Raw genomic sequence first — 27,331 nt, forward strand, 5'->3', positions numbered from 1 at the left:
GTTTACACGAGAGCTCTGTCTGCATCGCCACATTTTTCCTAAAAACGGCTTTCCCCCGAGTGGCAACCATACCTGGGTCTCCCTCTGGGCCAGTGCCCACCACTTGAGTAGCCTTCTCTAGCTGGGAATAAGTGGGGTGGGGGGGGCTGCACCCTGCCCGCGCAAACTGTAAATGATTCTTGAGTCTGTTAATATGAAATGCGCCAACGTTACACTTCTGTATTATTTTTTTCTTGAGTGTTATTCCTCTGAACAGAGTAACAGTTCAATTCATGCAACGTACTTTGCGGTTGAATATGGATCGGTGCTTCTTGATTGATGAGATTGTTACATATTTTTGCTTGTGTCACTGATTCTTTCTTTTTTTGTGTGTGTGTGTTCTGAATTTCTTCATGGAGGAATCCTGTCATCCAGTTCTTGCAGTATTTCTTGACTGTATTGCAGTAGCATATATGCTACTGTAATGCACATTACTCTTGTCATACCCAAGTAGAGCTCTGGAAAATAGCCAGCATGAATCAAAACAATCACAGTCTTAGTTTCTTAATAATGTTAAGTGTAACTTTGCACCTCTGAAATATTTCTGCAATTTCTCTTAATACTGTAGTGCAGGATAAAGTTAAGCTAAGACCTACATTTGACATTAATAAAGCCAAATGTTATAATTGGCAAGAAATGGATAACTTACAGAGAAATAAGTGAGACTTTATTACCTGAGATGCACAATTCATGTTGTTCTGACAAAGCAGCTGGCGTCTTGCCAGATGACTAAAATAATTTTAAATTATGGCTATGAACCTCTTTCGTTAACAAAATCATGATTCCAATAAAGCAGAAATCTAATAAAATAGTCACTTCCAAGCTATGTTTGCATAAGAATATTGGTTTAATTTAAAGTGGAGTTTGACATAGGGAAGCCAGGAAGAGATTTTTGCTATGAATCTATTCTAGCCCTTAATACAGGCCCCTTGTAAGACAGTAAATTATTCTTGCTGTAAAACTTCACCAGACTAGCTGAACGCCGGAGGCTGAGTCTGGTATCTGCTTGTTCCTGGACAATTTTATTTTCTTCTCTCAGATAATGTCTTAGATTATTAATTACATCAGTCTCGAGTGAAAGCTGAGCTTTGCAGCCATGGATGATTCTTTTTTAAGAAAAATAAATTCCTACGGTGAAAATCCCTAAGGTATTTGCATTGGAAAAATCGATACAGAAACTTGAAAACTTAGCTTTGAATTAAAGAAAAAAGGCAAACTGTCCATATGAAATATGAGAATATGGCATTATTTCTGCTATAGATTTATTTTCTTACCATTAATGAGTATAAATGTACATTTAATTTCTAGAAAAGTAATGTAATCTACATCACGGAGGAACTGGAAGCAATGTTAGGTAAGTACAGTTGCATCTGTCATGCAGCAGGAATGCTTGCAGTACAACCTGGTTTCCAGATATAGCTTTTTCAAATCAAAGTTATCAGCATAGAATGTCAGATCAAATTCATCACAGACAGTAGAAAAATAAAACGTTGTGATCCTAGGTGAAATTCAACCCAGTCTTCAATGGTTTTCAAATCTCTCTCATGCTGTAGAATGGTAACTATAAAATATCTCCCCAACGAATGAAAGGTAGCCTGAGAACAAAGTATTCCCCTTTCGGTGAAGGTTCGGATGCTCTTCCCAACTTCTCTTTCAGTCAATAAGATTGCATTTTCATAGTGAGCGTCCTCCATCCGAGGATCTCAAAGTGCTTCACGAGCATTAGTGAAAGAAGCCTCACAAAGCCGTAGCTGGGCACCGTCATCTCATCTTTGCCATGGCGGGGATGCACGTGGGTTGGCAGATTTGTGATGTGTGACAGAGCTAAAAATTCCCTGTCGAGCCCTGCTGTTCAGTACGGCCGCCTGTAACCCCTCGAGCTGTCTGATGGAGGTCATTGGGCTTTTATGCAGATGAGCATAAGCTCTGTAGAAGTCCGGCAATCTGCTTTCTAATGAAGTCCAATTCATTCAAATAAACACTGTAACACAATGACCGTGCTTTAGAAACGTTTGAGGTTGTATAGTCATCTATTGGGCTTATTTTAAATAGTTATAAACATGGTTAATAGTTGCTTACCTACTGGTGATTAAGTTTTACATTAAGTGCAGAAGAACCTTATGTTTTAAATACAAATATTTTTTATAATACATGGCTCACAGGAGACCTGCCTCTCTTTTTTTTTTTTTTTTTTTCCAATTTAGAGCCTTGAAGTTTAGGTCGCAAACATGACTTTACGGCAACATACAAAGCTACAGGAAAATCACATCTGCGTACTGGGAAAAGGGGGTTTTTGGCATTTTTGTTACAAGTGTTGCCTCTTCCAAATATGGTTGCAGTAAAAGTCTGCAGAAGATACAAAGCAGTGATTTGGTAAGTAAGTCAGCAGCTTCTTGAGCCTCCTGCCAGTTGTGGGTTTTAGCAGACCCAGCTGCCACGGTCTGATGCAGAGATCCTTGCTGCCGTCTCAGAGCTGCGTTAGGTGCACGCACAAAGTAGAGGATGCATCAAATGACTCACAACTGGACTGTAGATATACTGGAAATTACAGAAAATAACACAATGTTGGCATTTCTGATCACATATAATTCCTGACCAGCATTAAATGTTAGCTGGGCTATGTGGAACAAGACACATCCGTGCAGAATAACAAAGCGCTGGCCTGCTAAATGTTATGAAGATATACTTCCTAAAGCTTAACATGCAGCAGGAGAAATGGGAGTGTGATTACATTTTTAATGGGAATAGACCTTTTCGTACTGACAATTCAAGACATGCTGTACTCATTAACGATTACCAGGAGCTGCGCAAGGCATTTGGGTTTATGAAGATAGCGGCCGAAGGCCGTAAAAGGGTCGTGATCACACCGAGCTAGGCGATAACAAATGCAGTCAGAAGCCCTGCTCCGAAGAGCTTACAGTCTTGGTCCTACTGAAAAGAGCATTAACCCCAATCACTTGTGAAAAGAGGGTGACGGTGGTGGGAAGACCCGTGGTGAGGCTCCTGCTGCAGTCTTGGTGCTCGACTCATGGATGGGAAAGAGTGTGACCGACAGATCCGGCTACAGGCAGGGGGTTGCTGTGCTTTGCCTCTGCAAAGAGAAAGGGCCCGTTTCACTTTCAGCACCTTTTTTTTTTTTTTTTTTCCACATTGCTCCCAGGTTCTCCTTCCACCTCTCCCTATAAAATCTCCTGCTTGGGTATCACTGTCTGAGGCAAGAGCTGCGCTACGGCGTTGGGTCCTGCGCTAGAGCCTAGTTTATAGTCTTCACTGCCTGTGCTTGTAGAAGGAGATGGAAGGGATGGTTCAGGAGATGCTGTGGGAGAGAAAAGAAACAGAATTAAAATGGACTTGGACACTGTTCAGTGGAGCAGTGCCCGAGTAAAATCAGCAAACCGTCCTATGAACCAAGGAGCAGGAGCTTCGGGCATGGGGCAGGGAAATCCATCCCAAATCAGGCATGTTCAGGCGTATTCTTCCTTCCTGTTTGTGACGAGGACTGATAGGCACATACTGACTCTTCTCAGTATTTTGCGCTTGGGAAATGCCCCCAACTGCTTTTCAATCCTTCCTCTCCTCTTCAGAGGAGACCTCAACCTGCTAGCCACCATACTTCATTTACAGAACACAGCATCTCTCTAATCTCCCTTGCTGCAGGGTGGCTTAAAAAAAAAAAGCAAGCTCAAATACATGATGCCAACATTTATATGGCTGAGAAATAGCAAAATATGCTACAAGAGGTAGATGATCGTAAGTGGCAGAAGGAGACTGTGTGCAAGATGTCATGATTACATGGCAGTGGCTGTTAAATTGCAACTCATATTCCACTTTTTTTTTTTAATAGCACGGTCCGTTTGCTACTACAGCGGATAAATGCCTTAACAAATAGCCATTGCCTAGCAGCAGTGCCCAGAGTGGTTGAAGATGATCTTGTATTCAGGTCATATTGTGTTCTGGTTGACAGCAACCAAGACACTTTACGTAGGGAAACTCTTGCCACTAATAACTGCGTGTGCTTCTTTGTGGTATTTCCCAGCACTGCCTCTATTCATAGAAACACACTGTCACCAATCTTGATTTCCTTTTTTTAAATCTCGTAATGTTTAGTAGCATCTCAAAATCCCTCTGGATCATGCTAGTACATGAAAATCTCAGCTTCTTTTCGGAAGCATGTTTCCAGACTGCATAGTAAAGGGCGTCAGCAAGGGGGGGCTGTGAACTCTGATTCAAGTGTAATGCTTAAACATATAAATAAACTTAAAGGTCTTTTTCTTAACTGCTTTTCCTATCCAGTCCCTTCATTATGATGACACTAATAGCATAAAAATGGACACGTACGGTCTGGAGCGGTGTGAATCACAGAGCTCATGGTGCTTGGGAGGACGTGTCCTGGCAGCGGTTCCAGGTTGAGGTTGGGAGGTCCTGACTGGTACTGGAGATCAATGGTGGTTCCTGCAGGGGAAGTGAAAAAAGACATCATTCTTTGCATAGTTACTGAGAAGCCAGAAGTTCTGGGCCAAATCTCTTTTTTTCAGAGAATGTGGAAGACCTCTGTGGGTGGGGGTTAATGTCCTGGCTTGTCTTTGCTTCCTTCCTGCTCCAGCCGTCGTCTTTGCTCTCCGCCTTCTCACTGTCTAGGCACAACCTCCCACGATGGCTGGGGTTTCGGCTAATACTCAACTGCACTGTTCATCTGTCTCTGTGTGTGTGTGTCCCAACTACTGCTCTTATCAGGGTTTCCCATATATTTATAACTTTTGCATGTTGCTAACAAAAAAAAATATATTTTATTCTTGCAAACTGCATCAGTTAGGTAGGTTGCCTAAAAAGTCAAGTGCCCCGCTGGCGTGAAGCACTGCAAAGTGGTACCCATTTCTATAAAGCTGATCCTGGGTCAAATTTTCAGAGATGGGCTGGAAAAAAATGCCTTGGGGATTGGACTGGAGTGAGAAGGACCCATGTTCAAGCTACAATTCAACCCGAGCCTTGACTTCCCTCCTCCCAAGACCAAGTTCTCTCTACCGTACATCCTCCAGAGAAGGACAAAACCCCAGACACGAAGCCTTGTAATGGCTTTGAAATAAATCAACTTTGCTGTCCTTTCTCAGCCGGGGTCATACCTCCCAGCAGCATCTCCTGCAGCAAACTGTCGATCCTGGCCACACCAAAAAGCTTCACGAACTGGACTTGCTCGATCATCTGCCAGGTGATGCTCTGCAGCGGGGGCAGCAGGAGGAGGATATCGCTGAACCGGCCTCGAGAGTCGTACTGGCGATCGTTGATGTAGTCTTCTAGGTTGACTTGGACCTGGAAGCGCATGTTCTTCACCTTCCCGGGCTCGCTCAGGCCTTTGCAGTCTGAGAGGCAGAAAAAAAAAAAAAGAAGTTAATTGCTGGGCTGTGTAACCAAAAAGTGTTACCCTGTCAGTCAGGTTCTGTAGAGGGAAAAGGATGACGTGCCAGTGATCCTCTGACAATTATCTGTCAGAGTGTGCACGTTTATCTGACAGATTAGCATTGGGCTGCCACTATTTCCTATTCCACGTGGAATTGGGAAACCATAAGGGGAATTCGGGGCGAAACAGGAATTTGAGGGGAAATAGTAAGAAAATAAGAGCTTGCTTCAGGCGGCTGTGTCTGGCTACTGCCATTAGTGAAGAGGACGAATTTAGATGTTGAACCATATTTGTCCTTCCAAGGAAACGACCTGGAATTTTCCCCTGAAAACTTTGAGTCCCAACTACTGCCACTAAATCCATGCAGGTTTAGTGCCTATATGAGGTAATTACACCCACTGCAGCACCAGATTCATGTCTTTGACCTGTGGTCGATTCGTTCTTCATGGTCCACTGGTCCAGTTTTGCTTAAGCAAGTAAATGTGCACTCTGGGTAGGGTGAAGGGCCAGAATTTACAGCTTTCCACTCCTGCCTCTCCTGCTATCTAAAACCGAGATTTCTGGCTCACTGGACCATTTCCTTCACAGTCTACAAAGAATCCACAAGCACCACATTTTAGGGATCACCACGCCAAGAGATTAGATGAAGTGGTTAACAAATTATTGCATGTCAGCATGTAACTCTATGACATGCCCGCTTGTTAGCGTGAACGAATTTCAATTCTGTAGAGCTTTGCACTTTTTCCTTTTAGATGAAATCACAGCGCCTCACTGTCGCAATGATCTAAAGCTTCACTGAGATACTGATCAGCCAAGAAGGTAATTTGTAAAACTCAATTTGATAATACCACCCTTACTCAGGTTTACAGCAGGCTCTTTGGCGAGCCAAAGTTCATGATGTTTCTAAAACTCCTGTATCTTGATTTCAAATCAGCCAACACAGCAAAAAAATAACTAATGGAAGATGCTCTAATTTCTCCATGCTAATAGATGCCAAAGACAAAAAGGCATTGTTCTGGACTGGGGATTGTTCCCCCATCTCTTCTCCAAGCTACAGAGCAACACGCACTAAAGGGACTCGAGTGTTGAACCAGGAGGAGGTGTTGTGTGTGCTGCAGGCGTGTACAAACAGGAGTGTTTGGGGGGAACCTGGGCTGAGACAGAAACCCCCGTGTTTGTGGAATAAGAATACAGCAACGGTTGAAAACAAGCTTTTGTTTGTCTCTGTGTGTTTCCCTGTTCTCCATCCTGTGCGGACCAGCCCTGCCCTCCAACAAGAGCCGTTAACAGCCATCCTTGATATTTCTGGGTACTCTGCACAGTCCAGCTCTCTGTGGTTTTTAATGCTGCTTTCTGAACTCCAGTGGATGCTCCACACTGCTGCTCAGTTGACTCACTTTGCTTATGCATAATTCAATATAGGCATATATGTCCTTAATAGCCATCTCCTTCATTTCAGACTGATGGGCTTTCTTGAAGCAAAGCTACAGAAGCAGCAAAACTCCTCTAGGGTCTGCAGAGTCTCGCACATCGGTCTGGCTGGAGTTAATACTTGCTAAATAGTAAAGTGTTCAGGAATAGGTCACTTCTAACACATCCTTGCTGCACTGCAAATTATTGCTCATTACAGCAGAGGCAGGTGAAATGTAGCGCTGCCGCTGAGGGGTTTTCCTTGTTATCGGAGAGCCCTCAACTCCTTTTCAAGCCCCATGTCTGGCAATCGGGAAGGAAGCTTACCTGGATCAAAGAAGATGATGGCTTTAAGGCAAGCGTACTCATTGTCATCGATCTGGATGTCCCGCAAGGGCTTCACCAACTCATCCAAGATTCTGGTGGCCACACGAGCGATTTCCAGTTCCGGGCAGTGCATTGGAATGATGAAGTCATTCCCTGGGGAGACAAGAGAAATTCGCCATCAGATTTTCTCTCTAGCTCTGCGGACACGGTCTTATCCAGAAGTTACCCCAAGGCGTGTTGCCAGATAGTCCCGGTGCCCATGTGCAGCAGATTTCCAGTGTGCAGCTTCATACTCAGATTCACGACTGAGAAGCAATCCGTCGATCTCATTCTTTGGTCCTTATTTATCTCGTTTGCACATGTCAGTGCACCCACACTGTACACAAAGCCTGCTCCACGTTCTGCTCTGGTTTACCCTCTGTTATACCTAGCATCTGTTTGCAAGTGGTGTTGCATCTTTATTTTTGGTGTGTTTTTTTTTAAACAAAGTTCTCCCTCCCTCTTTTTTTTAATGCATGGCTTTCAAGGTCAGTATTCTCATTTTTCCAAGAATAATCCCACCTGTGTTTTTGGTGGCAGAGAGCTACATGAAAAGGAAATACCTATGTGCACTATAATTTTTAATAGACCTTTCTGCTAAGTCTTTAGGCACCGATACCCAAATACCTCATTGCCTGTGTCCTGGCAATTGCAGTTACAAAAACAAGGCAACGCAGTTGGAGATGCCATTTAAATATTGGGGGCTTCCTCATCAACAATTTCAAAGCGGTAATGGAGCACTTGTAAAAGTCCCAGTGAATTTGCTTGCTTTTTTTTACAATTCTCCAGAAACCTTCTCAAGCCAGATGTGCAGACCATGCCCAGGAGGGCAGAGAGGATTTCAGGGAGGCAGGATACTTGGCAATGACATGGGTGTGCAAATTATAAAAGCAGGAGTGTATTTCACTACTTTACCTAATAACAGAAAATCGGTGTATGGTATGGACCGCTTGGCTACCCCAAGGAGCAGGTGTTCTCCTGCATGGGCTCTGAGCAAGGCAACCTGGAGATGGCACAGAAGAAAAAAATAATATTCTGTTTGAAAAGCAGGGAACAGAACGGTGAGCTTTTGGTGTTTGCTTAGATATGTCAGGTCTACAGATAAAGTACTATTAAGAGCTAGAAATTATTAGTGTATTTTCACTTTGCAGAAGTGCTACATTCATGGCAAACTAAACAAAAAAGCTGTTTTCAATGAAAGAGCAAAGAAGGGCTTGAGTAATTTCAGTTCTTAGGAAATAAATGGGTTTTATATTCAACTATCAGGTACCAGTAAAAGGAAAACCAGTCTTTTTTGACTGGGTCCTTGTGCAGACTGGAGTGACCAACTCTATTATATTTTGGGGGACTTTGGCTACTTGACTTATTTTTAAGAATAATAATTCTTTCTCTCCTATTAGTTTATGGCTCTGCATAGGGTGATCTATATGTTAATGTCAGATTCTCCTGTTGAAAAGCATGGCTGGGAATTCCTATCGAAGGCGGTGGGTTTGCAGGGAAGAGGCATTTGCATTTTACCTGGTCATCAAGTGGGAGCTCACAAAACGCCGGGATGTATTTTGCCCATTCAACCAGCACCAGAAGCTGCTGTTTCATGGATTCACACACATCGTTGATGGTTGCAACCTTCTTCATAGCAATGTCCGTGCTGTGCACCGGACTCAGCGACGAATACTGAAAGAGAAACAACCCAGTTGCATTGGGACCAGATCAGGGCTGTTTTGCCATCCTTGATAGCAACGATTCACTGATAACACGGGCAGCCTTCGCAGACATTAACCTTGTCAGGTCATTGACAAGACATTTGCCGTCGTGGTTGTACACTTATTTATTTGCTCAGCAGTGTATATATACTGTCCAATGTACAGCCCATGGGGAAGCCTCCACGAGGTGGTGCTCGGTCCCAACAGACACCCCTCCCTCCTCCACCTTCTTCCCACTCTCCAGGCTGGCTCAGGACAAAATCTGATTAATATTCCCCTTCCCAGCAGTAGCCAGCAGCACTGGGTCTCAGCTTCCCATCAATCACTTAAGCCAGCCAAATGCATGAAATGCATCCAGCCTTTCTCCCCCGAGCTGCTGTCTGGGACACAAACCACCCATTTCAAGCTCTAAAAAGCTGCGTGGGGGAGGAGAGGGTTAAAACATCGTAATTTTTTAAAAGGAAGTGGACGCATTGCTGCATGTAATATGCAACATCTGGACCATATGTTTCAGTGGAGAAAGGATATTTGCATAAGAATTTAAAGGATGCGCAGGGTGAAATTCATTGTGGAACATGAAATAAAAAAGCAATCAGCGTTAGCTGAAGCCCAGCGTTTTTATTACCTTTATTTTTCTCTCCTAAAATTGTTGCTCCAGTAAAGTTACAAGAAAAGATATAATTAACCATGACGGGAACATTGTGTTCTGAGCAGGACAGAGTGTGCAGCAAGGAGGGATAAATTTCTGCATGAAATGCAATGGATTTTTAGGGATCCAGCAACAATTTAGGCTGGGGGCAGAGGGGACCAGGGGTCTGCAACATCCATTAGCCCTTGGAATTTCGGCTTTGCATCTCACATGCCAAAGGCTGCATCTGTTTTTTGCAGGATTTGTCTTGATAATGCACCAAGGATTTTTGCTGTCTGCTTTTGGATACTTCTAATGCATTTTCTTCCCTGTAGCTTTGCGTAAGAGCCATCCGAGGGCAGAAAAAGATCCAGCCCTGGTTGGTTTAGTGAGTTTCTAACTCCATATGGAATAGCTGAAGGCCATGTACTCGTTTGGAGGGCTGGCCCTGCATTTCATACCTGCTGCGCCATGGCCTCCGCCTGAGTGAGCACGTTGATGGAGAGCGAGCCGTTGTCCTCATAGCTGCTCCTGCGAATGCTGATCCTGTCACGCTCATTCTGCACAGCTGAAATGAGAGCGAGCAGCGGTTGCGTTAGCAAGAAAATTCCCCCACAACCGATGGCTGCCGTTGCTTTTGGTCCCCAAACGGGAGCGGATGGGGCTTTAGTGCCTGCAAGACCCTCCACTCTTGCTGGAGGCTGGAATAAGATTAAACAGGCCCTGGGGAAGGGAAAAAAGGCCACTAGAGAGGGAGAAGACCAAACACAGGAGCAACAGAGGGCAATAAGGCCGTTTGGCAGTCAGAGCATCCCCTGCGGGATGTTAGCTGGTTCTACGGGGTTTGATGCAGCTCGGGGAGTTTGGGGATTTGGTGTCGACCCTTTTCACTTGGCAGTGCACCCACACTGCTGGAGTCCTGGCCTCCCATGCCCTTTTCGCCATGTCTGCACCTGAGCTCCCAGTACAGCAGGATGCTCTTGAGGTTCCATCTAGTCTCTGCAGCAGCACTGGAAAAACCATCCTCTGATCCCACCTCAAAGCAGCCTTGAAGTGTGCCCTGTCCTTGTGGCATCGCAGGCGGTGGTCCCCAGGGGACATTGCCACTGCTCACGGAGAGCACGAAGAGTCACCTCATTAAGGAAGCTCCAAAGAAAGGAAGCTTAAATTCGCTGATTCCCCCTTAAAACCATTCCCTCAGCCTTGCCCATCACGCTGGTGATTTCAATGAGTCTGTAACCCTGCGGCAAGGCCAGCACGCAGCTGAGGGAACAAACCAAGCCAGGGTTTGTCTCCAGCTCTGCCGGCACCCTGTGCAAATCACTGCTGCAGATCAGCTCAGACCGCCCTGAACTGTTAATAACAGTGATATAACACACCTTGGACACACTATAGTGATCACAGCAGAGTGAAGATCAGCCCTGGGCTTTTTGCAAACAGAAAGATATGGCCATGCCATGGTGAATTAGAAAAAAAAAAATGCTGATTTTTTTGAGTTCCATGCCACCCTTTAACCATCCTTTTCCCTGAAGCACAAGCCACATCTAGCCCCATGCTCTATCAACCCTGCCTGTTGAACATAACAGATTTACCGTGCTTCAGCAGCTTATTTTTGCAACACAGGCTCCAAGAACTGACTCGCCTCCACTGCAGCCATCAAGTAAAACAGCAGCAGGGAAAAAAAGCAGAATTTAGACTTAGTCCAATGTTGTTTTCAGTGTTGATTTCTCCCCCGAGCCCTATTGCCTCCATCCAGCAGCAAGCAAGCCCACATGGGGCTGGAGGAAGGAGCCTGAATGCGGACTCAGCATTTTCCTGACAGCTTGTACAACTTGGCTACGTACAGCTCAGCAAGGCAATTGTCAGGTCCTTAAAGCAGAGGGAGCAGGAAGATTTAGCATGTGGTGATAATGCAACACATGCCTCCTCCTTCATACAGCAATTCCAGGCTCTTTTTGGTTTTATCGAGGGGGAATGACTTAGGCATAGCTGTCAAAGTGCGACTCACTTCTGTGCTTTAACCCCTTGGATGTGAAATAGTGTGGTTTTGTCTCAAAAGTGGCCACTGGAGAAGATTTTTCCAGCAGCAATTTTTTGCAGAGTCAGCAAAATCCTTTTCCATTACTCTTTCGAGACTTTGCCTCGCTGCTGGGCCTTGCTTTAGAGCAAGCATCGTTCTTTGCACGGGGCACGTTTCTCTGAATTCGTACAAAGGAGGAGATGTGGACACCGTTTCGCACACAGGGTGGGAAGGTGGGGGATTTTTTTTGTCAGCTCGGGTCCAACCACTGATCTGTTTTCCTAACTGGCCTCTGATGAGAGGCCAACAAAGTGAAAGGGGAAAAAAACAAGCAACAGTGACAAAAAATCAATATCTCCCGTTATCGGCAGGAGCGTAGTATTTATTTTCCAGGATTTGGGGCTCAGCCTTGCTGTCAGTCGGCACCCGCTCGCCTCTAAGCTGGGTGTGTTTGAGGGGGGTCTGCTGGGGTCCAGCCACCAAAGCTGTTTTGCACCTCGGAGCCAACCTTGCCTGAATGGCTGCAAGGGGCTGGATAAGTAAAGTACATCAATTTGTAAAAGATGCAATACAAATACATGTTACTGGAGCTTTTTCAGGCTGTGGATAATACGTAGAGGCAATTAGACATCAGTTTAGAGAAAAAAACAACTACAGCCCTTGGGAGGCTCTGCTAACCTACCTTAGGCAGCAGTATATATTACCCTAGGCATGGTGGGGCGGTGATGGAGAAGACTGTTTGGCCGGGGATCCCTACCAGTCTGAAGGTGAAGGTGGTTATAGGAAACATAATCTATGATTAATCTTCAGAATAGATTAAGCCTTCATGGCTTTTTTTGGTACACCAGAAAGATGAGCAGCAGCATCCAGCATTGAGTAGCAGCAAGCCCTCCCGAATCCATGTCATCGCTGAGGTCCTTGGAAAGTTCCCACCCAATCTTCTATGCCTGGTTTCATATCAGCTGCTCCCCCACGTAGCTCTCTGGGGGTGACAGGGCTCTTTTTTCCAATTTACAAGAAAAGATACAAATTTTGCTTTTCCAACTGAGTTACACATCTTATTTTATATAAGTCCTCCAAACCCATGCAGACCTAGTCCTAGTCCCCAATGACAGACTCCTTTAAGAAGCCTCAGCCTGTTTTCCTCCCGGGTCGTTTTATGGCACATATTTCAGTGCTTCCCTCATGCTCTGATAAGCTCAATCTTCAAGTGTAAGTGGATGGTACAGACCGACTTTCTCAAGGTGATTTGGGTGTTATCGCTGAAAGTACCCAAGATGCGACAGAATTAGATACAAAAGGGAGTTAATGTTTTACCTGCCACAAAATTAATCTATTACTGTGTGGTAATTATATTGCTATATTTATTGTGCTTGTAAAAGGGAAGGGATAGGTCACTCGTGGTGAGGCATCGGGAGTGCTCAAGGGGCGTGCTGGCCCTCAGGGTGTGTGGGCTCAGACGTGATCTTGGCTTTGCAGTCAATAAAACTCAGCCAACTTGCAGGAAGAACTAAAATCCCAATGCTGGATCCCACTGCCTCCCTCCCAGGGACTACTATTTCCAGTATATGCCAGGCAAAATTTTGCTCATCCATTTTTTCTTCTCTAATCCTGTCCTCTGCTCAACGCTTCGGTTCCCAAAGCCAGAAAAACACTGGGAAGGGCCACAGCAGCCCAGAAGGAGGGGACATCAGCGGGAACGAGTCCCCCCGATGCTGCCAGCCAGGGACAACGTGTCCCTGACCCGGGCTTTCCCTTGGGGAAAAGGCAGAGAGGGCGAGATGGTGCCCGTATCTCCCTCCGGGGAATCATCCATGGCTACGGCATGTCCTAACTGTGGGAAACGGATGGAAAAACAAATATATTCTCCATCTGACATAGAGGAGCCGTCGGACGGGTTTTGTTATTCAGAGCAAGGCTGGGCACTTTTGCCACGAGGGCATCAAGGATGCGGGCGGCCGGGCAGGCTGCGGAGCACACACAGCGGCTCTTGAGCAAACAGCGGTGTGTTTGTGGGATTGCAACAAACCCGTGTTTCCCAAACATTTTGTCCTTGCTGCCTTGCCACGTAGGTACAGAGCTTGTGATGGGGAATGTCTGGGGAGTCCAATAAATACAGGCACAGGCATTGATTGGAAGGGGACAGCAGCAAACCAGTAACTTCCCATGGCAACCGCAGAGGTTAAAGCCTACATGGGAGTTACCGTTTCCATTATTATTCCACTAAAACCATCCTCATTTAACGCCGATGGAGTTGGAAATGTATTAATAAATGGCATAAAGAGAGAGCAGGAGGAGGGAGGTGTGAGTGCCCCAGTGCGGTGCTGGCGTTCACCAGTGCTCACAGTGTTTCTCTCTCCACTGATAGATTTACTCCTTCTGCTGCCTGATTAATTTATAGGCACAAATAATTTTTTTCCCCAAGCTACCTCTGATTTTGTAGGTGTGGTGTATTTTTTCTGCAAATAAATCCAAATGGTACATGCACATTTAATCCTTTCATGGGCTCTTGGCCTAATTTATGATTATCACAAAGCAGGGAAGATCCTTTATCTTTTCCATCCATCTTTGCAATAAACCACAGTCCCAGCCTTCTGAAAGCTGGCAGAAGAGATGTACAAGCAAAAGGTATGAAACAAGATAGAGGTTCTGTGAAACACTAATAAACCTGTCCTGTAAACCTGTCCAATTTAAAAAAATAAATAAAAAATGGCCTCAAATCCTCCCACTGTGTTGTGGCAGTAAGTGATACAATAATTCTTTTTACTTCTCCGTAAAACTAAAGGAGTTCACGTACATTCATAAATTACTTTAAAGGGGATGAGAGGTTAAATATTAACCCCTCTTTTTTCATCAGCAAACTGAATCCTGACAGTGCAGTGCTGGCAATTCAAAAGGCTTCCAGGTTTTTAGACACTCAGCTCCATGTGAGTAGATCACCTGGCTCACTTGAAAAATCACTCCCTGCTAATTTATTCAAGGTTAAACATGATCTCAGCAAGATGCTAAAAATAATATCCTGCCATTTTCTTTGGGTGTTTAAGTATCTGGTGCACTCCTCATCCACTGATGCTGTAGTGACCAAAAACCTGTCTGGTATCTTTGTGCAAAACAATAGAAATCGAATCTTCTCCTGTGCAAAGAAAGAAAATCATAGAGGACAGCCAGAAAATCCCCAAAACACCCAGACTACCCTGCGGTGGTCCCAGCCTTAACCACAAAACAAGAACAAAGCAGTGAATCTCCTGTAAAAATCTTAAATCCTGATCATAGTGGTGTTTCACGAGACAAGAAGGGCTTTGCCTTCAAGCAAGCCTTTTCTCTCCCCTCGTCCCAAGTTTAATGATTGTTTACTTGTAGCTATTAAAGGAATTATTGATACCAAAACTGTAATTGGGATAGGAGTGTTTCTGAAAGAGCTAAATTCTAGGAAATCTGGGGACTGGACTTCCCACAAGACTCAAGGTTTGGCCCTTTCTTGCTCTTGCTGGTGCCGATGGAACCTGGATCCCATCTCAATGCACAAGCCTGGAGGCATAGGGCTGGTGTGTGGGACAGTCCTGGTCCTTTCCGAAAGCAGGATCAAATTCCGAGCGTACAAACAAGACAATCGAAAGGACCGTACTGATGCTTTTGTCAACAACGTCCATCCAGCTGCCCCAAACCTGTAGCAAACCTATAGCCCGACTGCGCTGTGCTTCCAGCACCAGCCCGTGCTGAGACCCTCAGCTGCCACTATAGACAGCTAGCTTGGATATTTGCATTGTATAGCTTTTTCTTTAGGCAGAAATCTCCCTTCTACCAGGCCAGATAATATAGCCCCTCTCAATCTGTTACAGACTAGAGTTGTTTCCAACAAGGGAAAAGAAGAGAGAAAGAAAGACCCAAATGTGTCATGTCACTTCTTACGACACAGAAAGACTGGGGAAAAAAAAAACCAAAACCCACTCTGGATCCAAAATTCCAGTTTATCGGTTAGTTTTGCTGGGATGAGAACATTTGGGGAACAGCAAGTTTTCCCATATTGGAGCAGTGGGTCAGTGGGGCGCCGGCGGTGGGGAGCGTGCGAGGGTGACACAACCCTGCTCACCCCACCCCAGGTGTACTGTCACAGACAGGCTGGGAAAAGGATCGTTTCCAGCTTCTTCCCCTCTACTGTGAACAAACAATGCTATTACCACACCCTGGAAAGTCTGATTGCTATTATACGGGCCGGCTGCAAAGCGGTGTGCGCCAGAGAGTGACAAACTCTTGCGTGCCAGTGCTGGGACAACGGGACACGCTGAGTGTGGATGTCACAGCTGTGGTCTCCCAACACGAATTGGTGCACGCCGCCAAAAGATTTTGTACAAACATTTGTATCCTCCTAATACTGCTATATCCCAAGACATGGCTTCTCTTTTTCCCTAATGCTTCGCAATACTGTTTAATATTAATCTAGAACCACCCTAAAGCAAATAACTGTGTTCTTTTTGTGCACACAATTGTGCAAGAAAATTTCGTTCGCAGTCCTGCACATATGCTTTGGATATAGCTCTGGTCAGCTAAGCTAATTTCCGCAAAGCAGTTGCTCAAGGTGCTTTAAAACCTTCCTTACCAAACACATGAGCAGTTTGTGAGCACACAACCTGACTGTGCACTCATAAAAAAAGTTTCAAAGAATGTGACTATGTGGAGCTTGAAGTGAGTCATCTTCCATCGAACTGCAATCAATAATGAAGACATGAGCCAAGGTTTTATAACTTTTACCATAAAACCAATAAAAATCATGCTTCAGCTAAAAGAATGGATCTGATAACCAGATTTCAGCCTTTCCAAGCTGTCGAGCTTGCTGCATCGGCAATTGGCTCCATCCCCACGTAGAACTGACCAGATATGCTTTGGTTTGGTCTTTATTACTCTGAGGGCTATTTTTTTTCCATCTGCTGTATTTACTCCATTTCTCCTAAACTAAACCAGCAGGCATTTTTGCTATGTCCATGACTTATGCCAAATTGCAAGACACCCTTGTTCTCCAGGAAAACATATGGTCAGAAGGTTGGAAAGATTTTTTCATCACCAGTGAAATCTTGTGAATTACCAGAAATCAGTGACAAATTTCCCGTTGGATTTCACCCCGTGGGTAAAGGGTGTTTAACTCGGTGGCATGGAAAGAAACTCTCAAGTTCCTTTCTAGCTCCCTCACCCTTTAGCTGTCAATGGGTTGGAAAATAGCACAAATGAAGGGTGAAGAGTGCTGAAACCATCACCCAACTACCTGCACATCAGGGGGATGTACCATCTCTTGTGGGTTGGGCCTCCCAAAGACAAAGACAGTCTTCTGCCCAGAAAGCTTGGAGTAAGTAAAATAGTATCATCCATGCTCTCCCACTATGCAAACACTGAATGATCAGAGATCAGAAATGCTATGGTAGGTCCCAAACTTTCCCAGGGAAGCTGGCTGGAGGGAATTAAGGCATAGGTTAACAGAAGTGGGTTTTTCTCTTGCTTAGCCTTAGGCACCGTAACACTTAGTATTTCCTTTAGTGCGTTGGAAGGGCACTTCCCAATGGTCACTGGTACCCAAACGCTCTACAATGCTCCACCTCCCTCTTCATACAGCCAATGTGAAGTGCAACAAAAAGCCAACATTAGGTGGCCCCTTCAGTACTAGTGCCAACAGTAGCTCTAGCGTGGTGCTATACCCACCACGAGGACAGCACTACCTACAGAAGGGTTTGACTCTGGCTCAGGTCCCAGCTCAGGGGACACGGGAGCACTCCCGGTGTGCCCTGCGCCACGGAGGAGCAGCTCTCGCGCCGTAAGGCATCGTGTTTGGGTTGCACTTTGCCCTAAGGGTTGCACCAAGCTACCTGAGCATCAGCCAAGTCAACCACCAAGCGCTACTCTGCAGCAGTCAGTTGTTGGCATTTATGAGACTGAGGAGGGCACGTCCTCGCTGAGGTTGTCACAGCTGGGGTTAGGAGTCACACTAGCAGGTATTTAGCAAGGGAATTTCTGTTGTGAAACAGTTAGAGGCTAAATAAAGCCTGAGGAAGCCCATCCCTTTCCCAGTATAAATATATCCCAAAGAGACCAGCCTCCCAGGATGGGTGAATACTGTCACAAGGCTCTAATTGAGATTCCCACCAGATAAGATAGGAAATGGGGCTTTCAGCTTCAACAAGAAATCTCTCACTGTGACACGCGAGCATTATCTCCCCAGGGCAGGGCTGCCGCTGCTCTCCATCATGCTCTGCAGTGGGAGTAGGGCCAGAGCCAGCAGCAGGCGGTTTTGCAATATCTCTTTGCACCTACCTTCTTTCTTCATGCCAGCTCTGAAGCACTTCTTCAGCCTGCAGTACCTGCACTGGTTCCTCTTGTCTTTGTCTATCACGCACTGTCGGCTGAACCTGGGAGGAGATGGGAAATAAAATATGGAACAACTGGCCTGGCACCTGCACCCCACTCACCCCGAGCAGCCCCAAATACAGTCCCAGACCTCACTGAGCTACGCATTGCCTGAACCCAGAGAAGAGCCAAAGGTTTGCAAGAAAAGGATTAAATCAACGTCAGCTTGGCCCAGTTCCTCCTCTTCCCCACTGCCGTTCCTGCCAGCTGGGAGCGCAGCAATTTCAGACCACCCACCCTGCGAGGACTGTGATGGTTTTGGCTGTGAAAGCGTGACTGTGACTCAAGTTGTGCTGGTGCCTGGTAGTGTAGGAACTCCATCTCCCGCTTTCAGACAGTTATTGGACGTCAGGCGTCAGGACTTGTTTGATCCCGTTCGTTAACGCTGTCCTGCTTTGTGTAGAATAATTACACTATGGACCACAAGCTCTCTTGTGCCTTCAGCCTAGTTTTGAGGCAAGTGGCCTCCTATTTCCTATCCATTTCAATGGGGGATTTAGGAACCCATGTGCTGTTCAAGGGGTGGCCCATGTAGCCTTGGCAGTTCTTGCCACGGTGGGAGAAGCGATGGAAGAGGAATCTGCCACACAGAGAGGAGACGGCGTGGGTTGCTCTGGGACCATCATCAGGTTGTAAAAGCTGAGGCATTTTTCCAGACTGGTAAAAAGCCAAAGGTACAAAGGCCCGAAGACTTTCCAAAGAATTCACGCCTGCGATAAACAACAGAGCTCCGAGCTGGGCTAAATACAGCGCGGCTCACCAAAAAAGGATTTGCAGACAAGCAGGCATTTGCCATTTGCTTGGCTTCAATGCTGTGGATCTTCCCTGAGCTGCCAGATATCACAGAGATTCATGGTTTCCCGGGGAGGGGCAACAGCTCCACTCCCAGGAGCCTGAGAGCCGAAATTTCAAAGAAATCAGTAGTAGCTGTTGCCTCCTCTTGCAGGGATCCCATGGTTCCTGGGATGGGCACCGTGTGGGTGGACGCTGCTGGCACCCTGGGTGTCTTTCACGGCTGGTGTGTCCTGGAGTGATAAGGACCCCAGGAGCATTTTGAACAAACAAGGTGACTCAAAGATTTGGAATGCCCTTAAAGGAGAAAGAGTTCTGGAACAGAAAGAAAACTTCCAGGTTTTAATTAGAGATGAAGGGCTTGAGTGTATTCGGGTTTGTTTTCCCCTTCCTCCAGTGCTAAAATAAACACCATTTTCTAAGGTCAACCAAGATAGCTGCTGTATAATTTATAGCCTCCTCCTGGTAAAAAAATTCTCTCTAATGTATACCTGTGTGCCAAAGTGGACATGAATCATCACTGGTCCATCCTAGGTTCTCAGAATGATTGTAAAATCATCAGAGGTATGTCAGCATACATAGTTTAATGATTACAAAACAAAAATGGAGACACTGTGGGGGAGGTGGAGGTTTTGGGGGTGGCAGGTTCTTGGATGCTTGTTGCTTTTTACTGGGAAAATCAAGAAACACTGCATTTGAGATGAAATCTCTGGAGCTTTGGTCCTTTGCCACCTTGGCTTTCCCTTGCTGGGCTGTGATAAGGTTACGGTGTCACTCCACACCCAGAAGCTGTACTTACAGATTATACAGCCCAGTCAAACCTCAGGTGTATAAGTTTCCCTTGATTTACACTCATGAAATGGATTGCTCGGTGTCACAAAAGGTGTCAGGGTCCAGGATGAGATAGGACTTGGCTTACTCCTTAGCTCCCTGTCTTCCAGCCAGAAACTAAACTGCAGTATTACTGTTAGCATTCATGGCATGATAATTCCTCATTTGGGATAAGGGCCCCGCTGTACAACCTGATCTCCACCCCAAATTATTTACATTGTCAATAAATTGTATTTATTTATTGCAGAAGGGGGGTGTACCTGCAGGAATAGACATGGTTCTTGCGGACGCTTCTCCTGAAGAAGCCTTTGCAGCCGTCGCAGCTGGACGCCCCATAGTGTTTGCCAGTCGCCCGGTCCCCGCAGATGGAGCAGAGGGAGCCGATGCCGTTGGTGAGCAGGTTGGTGTTTGCTGATTCGGCTGTGATGGCCTCTGCGGGCAGAGAACAGGGACCATTAGACCCCTCTGTGATGGAAACCAGAATCAGCTGGCGGCAAGTTGGGTTTTTTTAAGCAAAGCACGCACTGACCCAGCCCCACACGCACGTGTGCACAGGCAGTATGTGTTGCTAGTAAAACCTCCAGATTGATGGCCGTGCTCTTCTCAGCCTCAGCTGAGAGTAACTCTGTTGCTTTGCTTCTGATATTGGTGTTTTCCTTTGCTGCACAGAGAGATTTCAAGCTGCATAACCCAACACGCTCATGAGAATGTAACAATTACCACTACTTTTCTTGACAGATGTAGAAAAACCTTACCTGGATGTGAGATCGATACATGGTTTTGAGGGATGGGGAGCCACCTCCCCAGTTACACACCTTGAGAACATGGTTCAAAGCTGGTGCCCATAGAAGACAGTGGAAAGAACATCATAAACTTGAATAAGTAGAAAGCAGAGAAGAGACAGCAGAAGCAAGAAGGACAAACTATTTCATGCACATGATAGAGGTGTTGGAGATAAAAGGCTGCTCTTGAGAGCTCCTCTGCAGCTGGAAGACAGAGACAGCAGCTCCCACAGGGCTTACTTTAGTTCTCCTAAGTCTGGTTCTTGCTCTGAATTGCCCTCTGAAGAGGCTTATTGCTTTCCACTGGAAAGCAATAGAGGTGTGCAGGAAGATTGACCTTCTAAATTACGACCTAAAATTAGGTCATATGAATGCCCTCTGTCATGTCCTCTGTTTGCACCCACTCATTTGGGGCAGGAATAGCTCTGCTCCTGCCTGGCCTGTGTATACACTGCTGAAAACTCCCCTTTAAACTTCTCCCTTGGCCTTAACCACCAGACTCGCTGCCCTCTTAATCCACCTAATTTGAGGGACAACTTGGGGGAAAAAAAAAAAAGGGAAAAAAAAAAAAAAAAAAAAAAGAGACACTTGAGAAGACGCAGATGACAGTGTTTACATCTCGCCGAGAGGAGGAATGTTTGTGGAGTTTGTCCTGACCTGGGCACTCACTGCAGGTTGGTTTTATGAATTTTTTCGCACCTCTGGGAGCATGTTCTTCGCTCCAGGGGAGCCGATCTCATGGTACAGTGACATCGGCAAAGCCTCTGGGACAAGATGCATCCTGCCTCGCCAAAGAGATGAGAGGTGATGAGAAAAGCTCAGCTGCTGTTGTTTTGAGCAACAACAAATCTTAGAGAAAATTACTCCGAGGGAAGGAATTGGCATCTGATCTGGACAGTCTAGAGAAAGTTTTCTAATGCATAATACATAAAAATAGCTTTGGGTAATTCACACACAACATGTATATATACAGAGAGAGAGAAGGCTATATTTGTATACGAATACACATCAAAAAAATATAGTGAAAATATTTGCTATGCAATGAAAATTGTAATCAAAAGCCAGGAAAAAAAAGCCAATAAAGCTTTCGTTTTTCAAAAACTGGGAAGTTTCTTAGCTAAGGCTAAGACATTTTTAGCTAAGACTTCACAAATGCAAAGGTCAGACTTCCTCTCCCCACCTCAAAACCCCCTTTTGATCTATATTTCACCTTCTAACCTATGGATGAATAAATAAGTAGGCTGTAGCAAGATGGGAACCACATGACAAGAAAGAATGACAGCATCAAAATCATTCTTGGGTCATAATGACAGGAATTGAGATTCACCTGTTCCCAAAATCCATGTAAGATGCTCCCAGCTCTGACATTTGTCAGTAAGTGGCACGTGGGTCCTCTGGGAAAATTGTCTGCATCAGAGGTGCTTAATGGTAATTTACATTGATTTTTAGGTTTTTTACGTTGATTCTTCATTTTATTTTGCGTGATCACTCAGTATTAAATGAGCTGTACTAGAATATTCCTTCGAGGGTCACTGTACTACCAAACATTCGTGCATCTGTTGCTCCATCTATTTTTTTGAAGGAACACATGACCATAAACAAATGTGCCTACTGTGCTGGATTCCTTTTAAAAATTTGCACAACAAAAATAAAGCCAATTTTCTCTTCGCTCCACTCATGCTTTCTCTACTGACTTCAGAGGAATCCAGCCAAGGTCATACAGTTGGGGTCTCCAGAGGACATTTCATCCTTCAGCTGGGTCCAGGTTGCAAAACGTTCCTAATGCTAGAAAGCATTTACTCACCAGAGAAAACTTTTTCCCCTTATGTGCATGAGACATGTGAGCAGCTACTTGCTGATCTATGGAAGAAATTAATAATCTGGCCTTAAACCAAGTATTACTGGAGGAAGGACCATCAGCACTGAGTATGTGAGGGCCCATGGAAGTTAGCAAACCAAATTTTGCTCTCACTTGTACCCATGAAAACACAGACAAGCCCATGGGCTACAGTTAAGTTGGGTGGCTGTCTGCTAGGGGAGATACATAGCTAGAAGTTCAGTCCCTGTTAGGTAGCTACGTGTCATTTTCAGCTTGGTTGAACGTAAAAAGAAATTTTTAAAAAAAAAGTAAAGAAAAGGAAAGCCCTAAGCCAGTATGCACATGTTAATTATGATGATAGATTTTAGCTAGAAAATCCTGTCACCGACTAATGATGAGTTCCAAATGAGAATTAACTCAGAGAAGAGCAAAAACGCAACCGATATCGCGTGCATCAGCAGCCTGTTTTGATGTGACTTTCAAAACTACCCAGTATTTGAGGAATGTCTGGGTTTTCCCCGGACTGATCACTGCTAGGAAAATCAGAGGAAAGCCAGGATCCCTGCTAGCACAATCACCTGCCTGTGAAATCAGCTGAAAACTGTAGACCGTTTACTTCAGTGATTCAGCTTCATTTAACCTGTTGTGCCTCTCTAGAGAGGTTGCTATGAAGTTTCAACCATCTTTTGCGAGTTATATATAAGCAGCATGCAGATTGGGATCTATAGGCTACCTAATGCTGATGAGAGTATCCCAGTGGCCTCACCAGCTCTGGGGTCAACCAAGCTCACAACGGAACACGTACAAATTTTTGTTACCTACTGCCTCTGTATGTAAGTCTTTAACTAAGCAGGGCTGAAATGAAGATGCCAAGTTTTACAGTGATAAGAAACGTCAGGGAGGATGGTCGCAGGGAGGATGCTGCTGGGGAATGCTGTCTGGCTTCCATTCAGAGCTGGAGCTCTGCACAATATCTGACCACTGCAGACCTCTTTGCTGCTTTTCCTTTCAGTTATGTTTCTGGCTACATCTCTTCTAGATGCACATTGGATACAAGAATTACTTTGCAATACTTTCCAGAATGACTTTTGCTTTTATCTACCCAGAAATCCAAGCCAGTCTCGGTGCACATAATTTGCAGCTAACAAATCCCCAAAATTACATGTGCTGGGCTAGAACGTAAAGAGATCATAAGTGAGGGTTTAAGTCAAACTTGGTGGCCAAAGCCAGCGTTGCGAAACCTGTGCATACAAGGGTTGTAGGGTTGGACAGGGGCTAGCACTGAAGCCCTGGCCACGTGCAGGTCAGCCGCTTTCTACATCAGCTTTTAGCAAATAGAGGAGGAGTTTTTGAGATAAAACACAGCTTTGATTTAGTGTTCCTACAGTAACAATGACAAGGAGGCCAGCCAGAAAGGCCAGAGCTCCTCACAAGCACGTGTGAAGCTTGAGGGATGGTCAGGCACTGTCAAAATATCTTTGATGGCTTTTTCATGGTCCAAGTTGGGTCAGACCGCAGCGGGGCTGGGAAAGGTGTTTTGCCAACCTTGTGCCAGAGTCCCAAGGATTGGCGTGATGTTTGAGTGCTGAGACAGGAAAATGAGCACCACTGTGGGAGAAAGTGTTCACCGACACTTGACTAAAGAATTAGTGCAGTATTTCAATAATGCTTCATATTTTAAGCAAAATGACAACTCTGACAAGAGCGTGAGGAAATGGGTATTAACAGCACATAAAACCCAAGTGAGAATATGGCTTGTAATGCCAGCCAAGGTAAAGGAAACAAATTTGTACAGACTGGGAAAATTTCTGCAGTTACAACACATATTTTATAAAGGAAAGACAGGATTAACATTGATTTTCGTTCATTTCCTTTTGCCATCCTTTCTATTTAAAACAGACAATTTTTTTATAGTCCTTCTCCACTCCCATAATGGATTCTATTCTTTATTTTGAATTAGTCTCAAAATATTTGGCAAATTACGGGTACTTAGAGGTGGAAACTCCAAAATATGTATCTAGGCAAATCTCAAAATTACAGCAGCTTGCTGAAGCAGAAGGCTTAGCACCAGAAGCACTGTACATCATTAATCAACCCAAAATTTTGAAGAAATAATATTCCAAAGAAGGAAAGAGTTGGTTTCAAGAAAGCATGACCTTGTTTGAAAATATTCTAATTTTTGCTTTTAAAATTGTTCAGAATGTAAGAAACAGTCCCGAGTCCATTAAAATAAATATTGTACCGCTTCCTGTTTGTGTTTATAGAGGGCAAAACTGCCATTAGATTTAGCTGGGGAAATGACACAGACAAATCTTGCATAACGGGAAAGATAAGGCTTAAAACCATCCAGTATATTTTTAAAAATACCTAAAATGAGATTATTTCTTGATTCTAACAATTTTAAAAATAGTTCTGCAACTACATAGTAGCTGTGTGAACTGTTATTGGAGTTACATATGGGATCTGAACTCAGCTGGTTAGCAATGTATTTCCATGCATGGACATTTCAGGACTTTTTTGAAGTTATTTTTATAAACGGTAGAAGAGGACACTTACCCAAGTCAAACAAGCTAATTTCAAAACAGCTAGTTCCCGAGAGCAGTTACTCATTAACAGCTAGACAAATAACACAATACTGATCTAGATAAACTTCAGAAAAAACTCAACCTGTCAGTTCCACTGCGTGAAACAACAGAGAGCCCCAAGCAGGTTTTGGTAGTTAACTTGCCAAATTACCTTGAATTTTGAGGAAATTTGTACCGCTCTAAGAAGTAAAAAATATCTTGTTGTTCAGCAGCAAGTGACAAAGAGAAACATCTGTGTTAAATAACATTTCTGGAGTAGAATGGCAGATGGAAACCTTTCTGCAAGAATAAGAAATAAGATCCAGTCTATCTGGAGGTGGCAAAAAAAATATATTGAAAATCTTTTATTTGGGGACAGACAGAGCTTTTCTTGAAGTCAAATTTAAATTCCATTTTCTTTGGGCCTTTTGACTTTATTTGTCTCCTGACATCCCTCCATGTCCCACAATAATAAGTCTAATCATTTTATATTGTAGATGATAGCCCTTCTGAAACTCTGATTTCTTTTGATGAGACAGCTAATGAGCAAACATGAGACCCTGAAAATCCCATCTTAATTTCACTAAGCTTCTTAACAAATTAAATGAAATGCTGCCAAAGCTCTCCAAAAGCATTGCAAACATCAGAATCTCATTCGGTTACATGATTGAGTTCGTGCTATATGACTAAAATGTCCTTTATTTTTCACACAGTGAACAGTTAATTTCATGGAATAGTGCTCACTTTATGTCAGAGTATTTTTGGCTACTCAAAACCTAAATGTATGTCACACAATACGCTTTATTTCTGTGAACAAAGCGGAAGTCTTGGCATATAAACACTCATGCCTCACAGCCAAGTTCTTTGTGTGCTGTAAAAGCTTTTAGACCAACTTGGTAGCCCGGAAAAAAATGTAAGGCAAGTAACAATTTGGATATTGCTTCTCGATCTAAGTACCTCAGAACAAATTAAATTGGGCGCATGGTGTATTGTCTGAGTAACAGACAAACGCCATTTGAGATGGGTTTTTTGTTTACCCAAGGATTAAATATGAACCTAGGTCATATATGGGAATGAAACACACATTTTAAGGAAGAAATATCAGTAATAACTCCTCTCATAAGTCATACTGAGGGACAAACCTATGGCGTGCCATGAAGAGCTCTACCAACATTTCCAATACCTTGTGGGCTCTTCAGGACATGACCCTCAGCCCACCAAGGAAAAGAATATCTCAAAATAGCACCGGCAAGTGAAGGGGTCCCATTACAGCCCAAACGTAACTGCAGATGCAACAGAAGTTGACAGGTCAGCTGCTTAAATATTACCCCTTCCACCCTTTGCCCCACACCTCCTACCTGCCTTTCCTAGCTGTTCAGCTTTATAACAAAGGTAGTGGAGATTATTCAAGAGGAATCGAACAAAAATCTCACCGGTGTTATTGGGGAGCACCCGAAGGTTGTCAAATTCCAGCATGGTATAAGAGGAATCCAAGGAGTCGACGTAATCTGGCATATCCATGTCCATGATGGACTGACAAAGCTTCATTATTACTTGTCAACAGCAAGGGAAGCGGCGAAAAAAACAGCCCTGCTGTCAATCACGGCCAAGGTTTCCTCCACAAAGAGAGACACCCCAGCCCTTGCGATGACAAATCATTACCCAGCTCTGCCCGCAGTCCCCTCCCCGCGCCAGGAGAGAAGGGACGAAGCCGTTCCCTCTCGCGCACGCAGTCCCCTCCCTTCCCGGGGTGCATCTGTGCTCTCTCGGTCCCGATAATATGATGTAGATAAGGCCTTAGACTCAAACAACTTGGATTGCATCTTTGGGTCAATACAGCCCGTTTTATGGCTGTTCCTGCGCAAACATTTTGAAAAGGGCTGCGGGGAGGCGTTCGCGCACATGCACCGTTCTTCCAGGGCAAAGTAGTGGTCACGTCACATAACGCCCGTGCCGATGGCACCTTGCTCGGCTACCAGCCCTTGGGAAAAAGACCAAATGACGTCACTTGAAGCTGGTGAAGACCAAGAGTCGGTGTGACCACTGGTTGAAGACCGTCAAGATAGGTCAGCATTGAGAACGTGAGGCCGACACCAAAAGTGCTGCACACCTGATCACACCTTGAGTTACTACTGGAAGGGAAAAATGAGGCTTTGTTACAGCCATCCATGAGGTTTCACCCTGCCCTATAGGCAGAGGGGAGGTGACTTCTCCCACCCACCGGTGACCCACTGTTCCTGTCACCCGCATCATCTCCTGACTCCAGGCAGCCCCAATCTCCCAGAGCTCCCATTGAGAAAGAGCTCGGTTGTGGTTGCGAGTTGTTAGGGCAGAAGGTTTCAAGCGATGGCAAATGATGAAAATGGAAAAGGTTGGGAGGAACTGGGCAGAGTCCCTTGCAGATGTGTGGTGTTGCATTTCACGCTGACCCACGCCTGGCTTTTCTGGGAAAGGCCTGCATTATGGAAATACAATTCCAGTTTTTCCCCACAGGACTGTCCTTTTTTTTTTTTCATTTACTGAATTTTGCACAGAAGTTCTTCCCTTGTTAAGACTCATGAGCTGTACTGCAAAAGACTGGAAATAAAGCAC

At 44.8% G+C, this 27,331-nt stretch overlaps 1 protein-coding gene across 1 annotated transcript; it reads right to left on the bottom strand.

The window, feature by feature from the left end:
* Positions 1-2,796: 2,796 nt before the first annotated feature.
* LOC104839366 (hepatocyte nuclear factor 4-beta-like) lies at positions 2,797-26,345 on the bottom strand. The gene is made up of 10 exons (XM_010579642.1): positions 26,173-26,345; positions 19,835-20,039; positions 17,859-17,953; positions 10,003-10,109; positions 8,729-8,884; positions 8,126-8,213; positions 7,172-7,324; positions 5,160-5,396; positions 4,378-4,491; positions 2,797-3,355 (listed from the first exon to the last, which is right to left on the bottom strand). The coding sequence occupies exons 1-10, from the start codon at positions 26,285-26,287 to the stop codon at positions 3,219-3,221; spliced, it is 1,407 nt and encodes a 468-aa protein (XP_010577944.1). The 5' UTR covers positions 26,288-26,345; the 3' UTR covers positions 2,797-3,218.
* Positions 26,346-27,331: the final 986 nt, after the last annotated feature.

This window comes from Haliaeetus leucocephalus, unplaced genomic scaffold (assembly GCF_000737465.1).
Source record: "Haliaeetus leucocephalus isolate CR32 unplaced genomic scaffold, Haliaeetus_leucocephalus-4.0 Scaffold668, whole genome shotgun sequence".
NCBI classification, from domain to species: Eukaryota; Metazoa; Chordata; class Aves; order Accipitriformes; family Accipitridae; genus Haliaeetus; species Haliaeetus leucocephalus.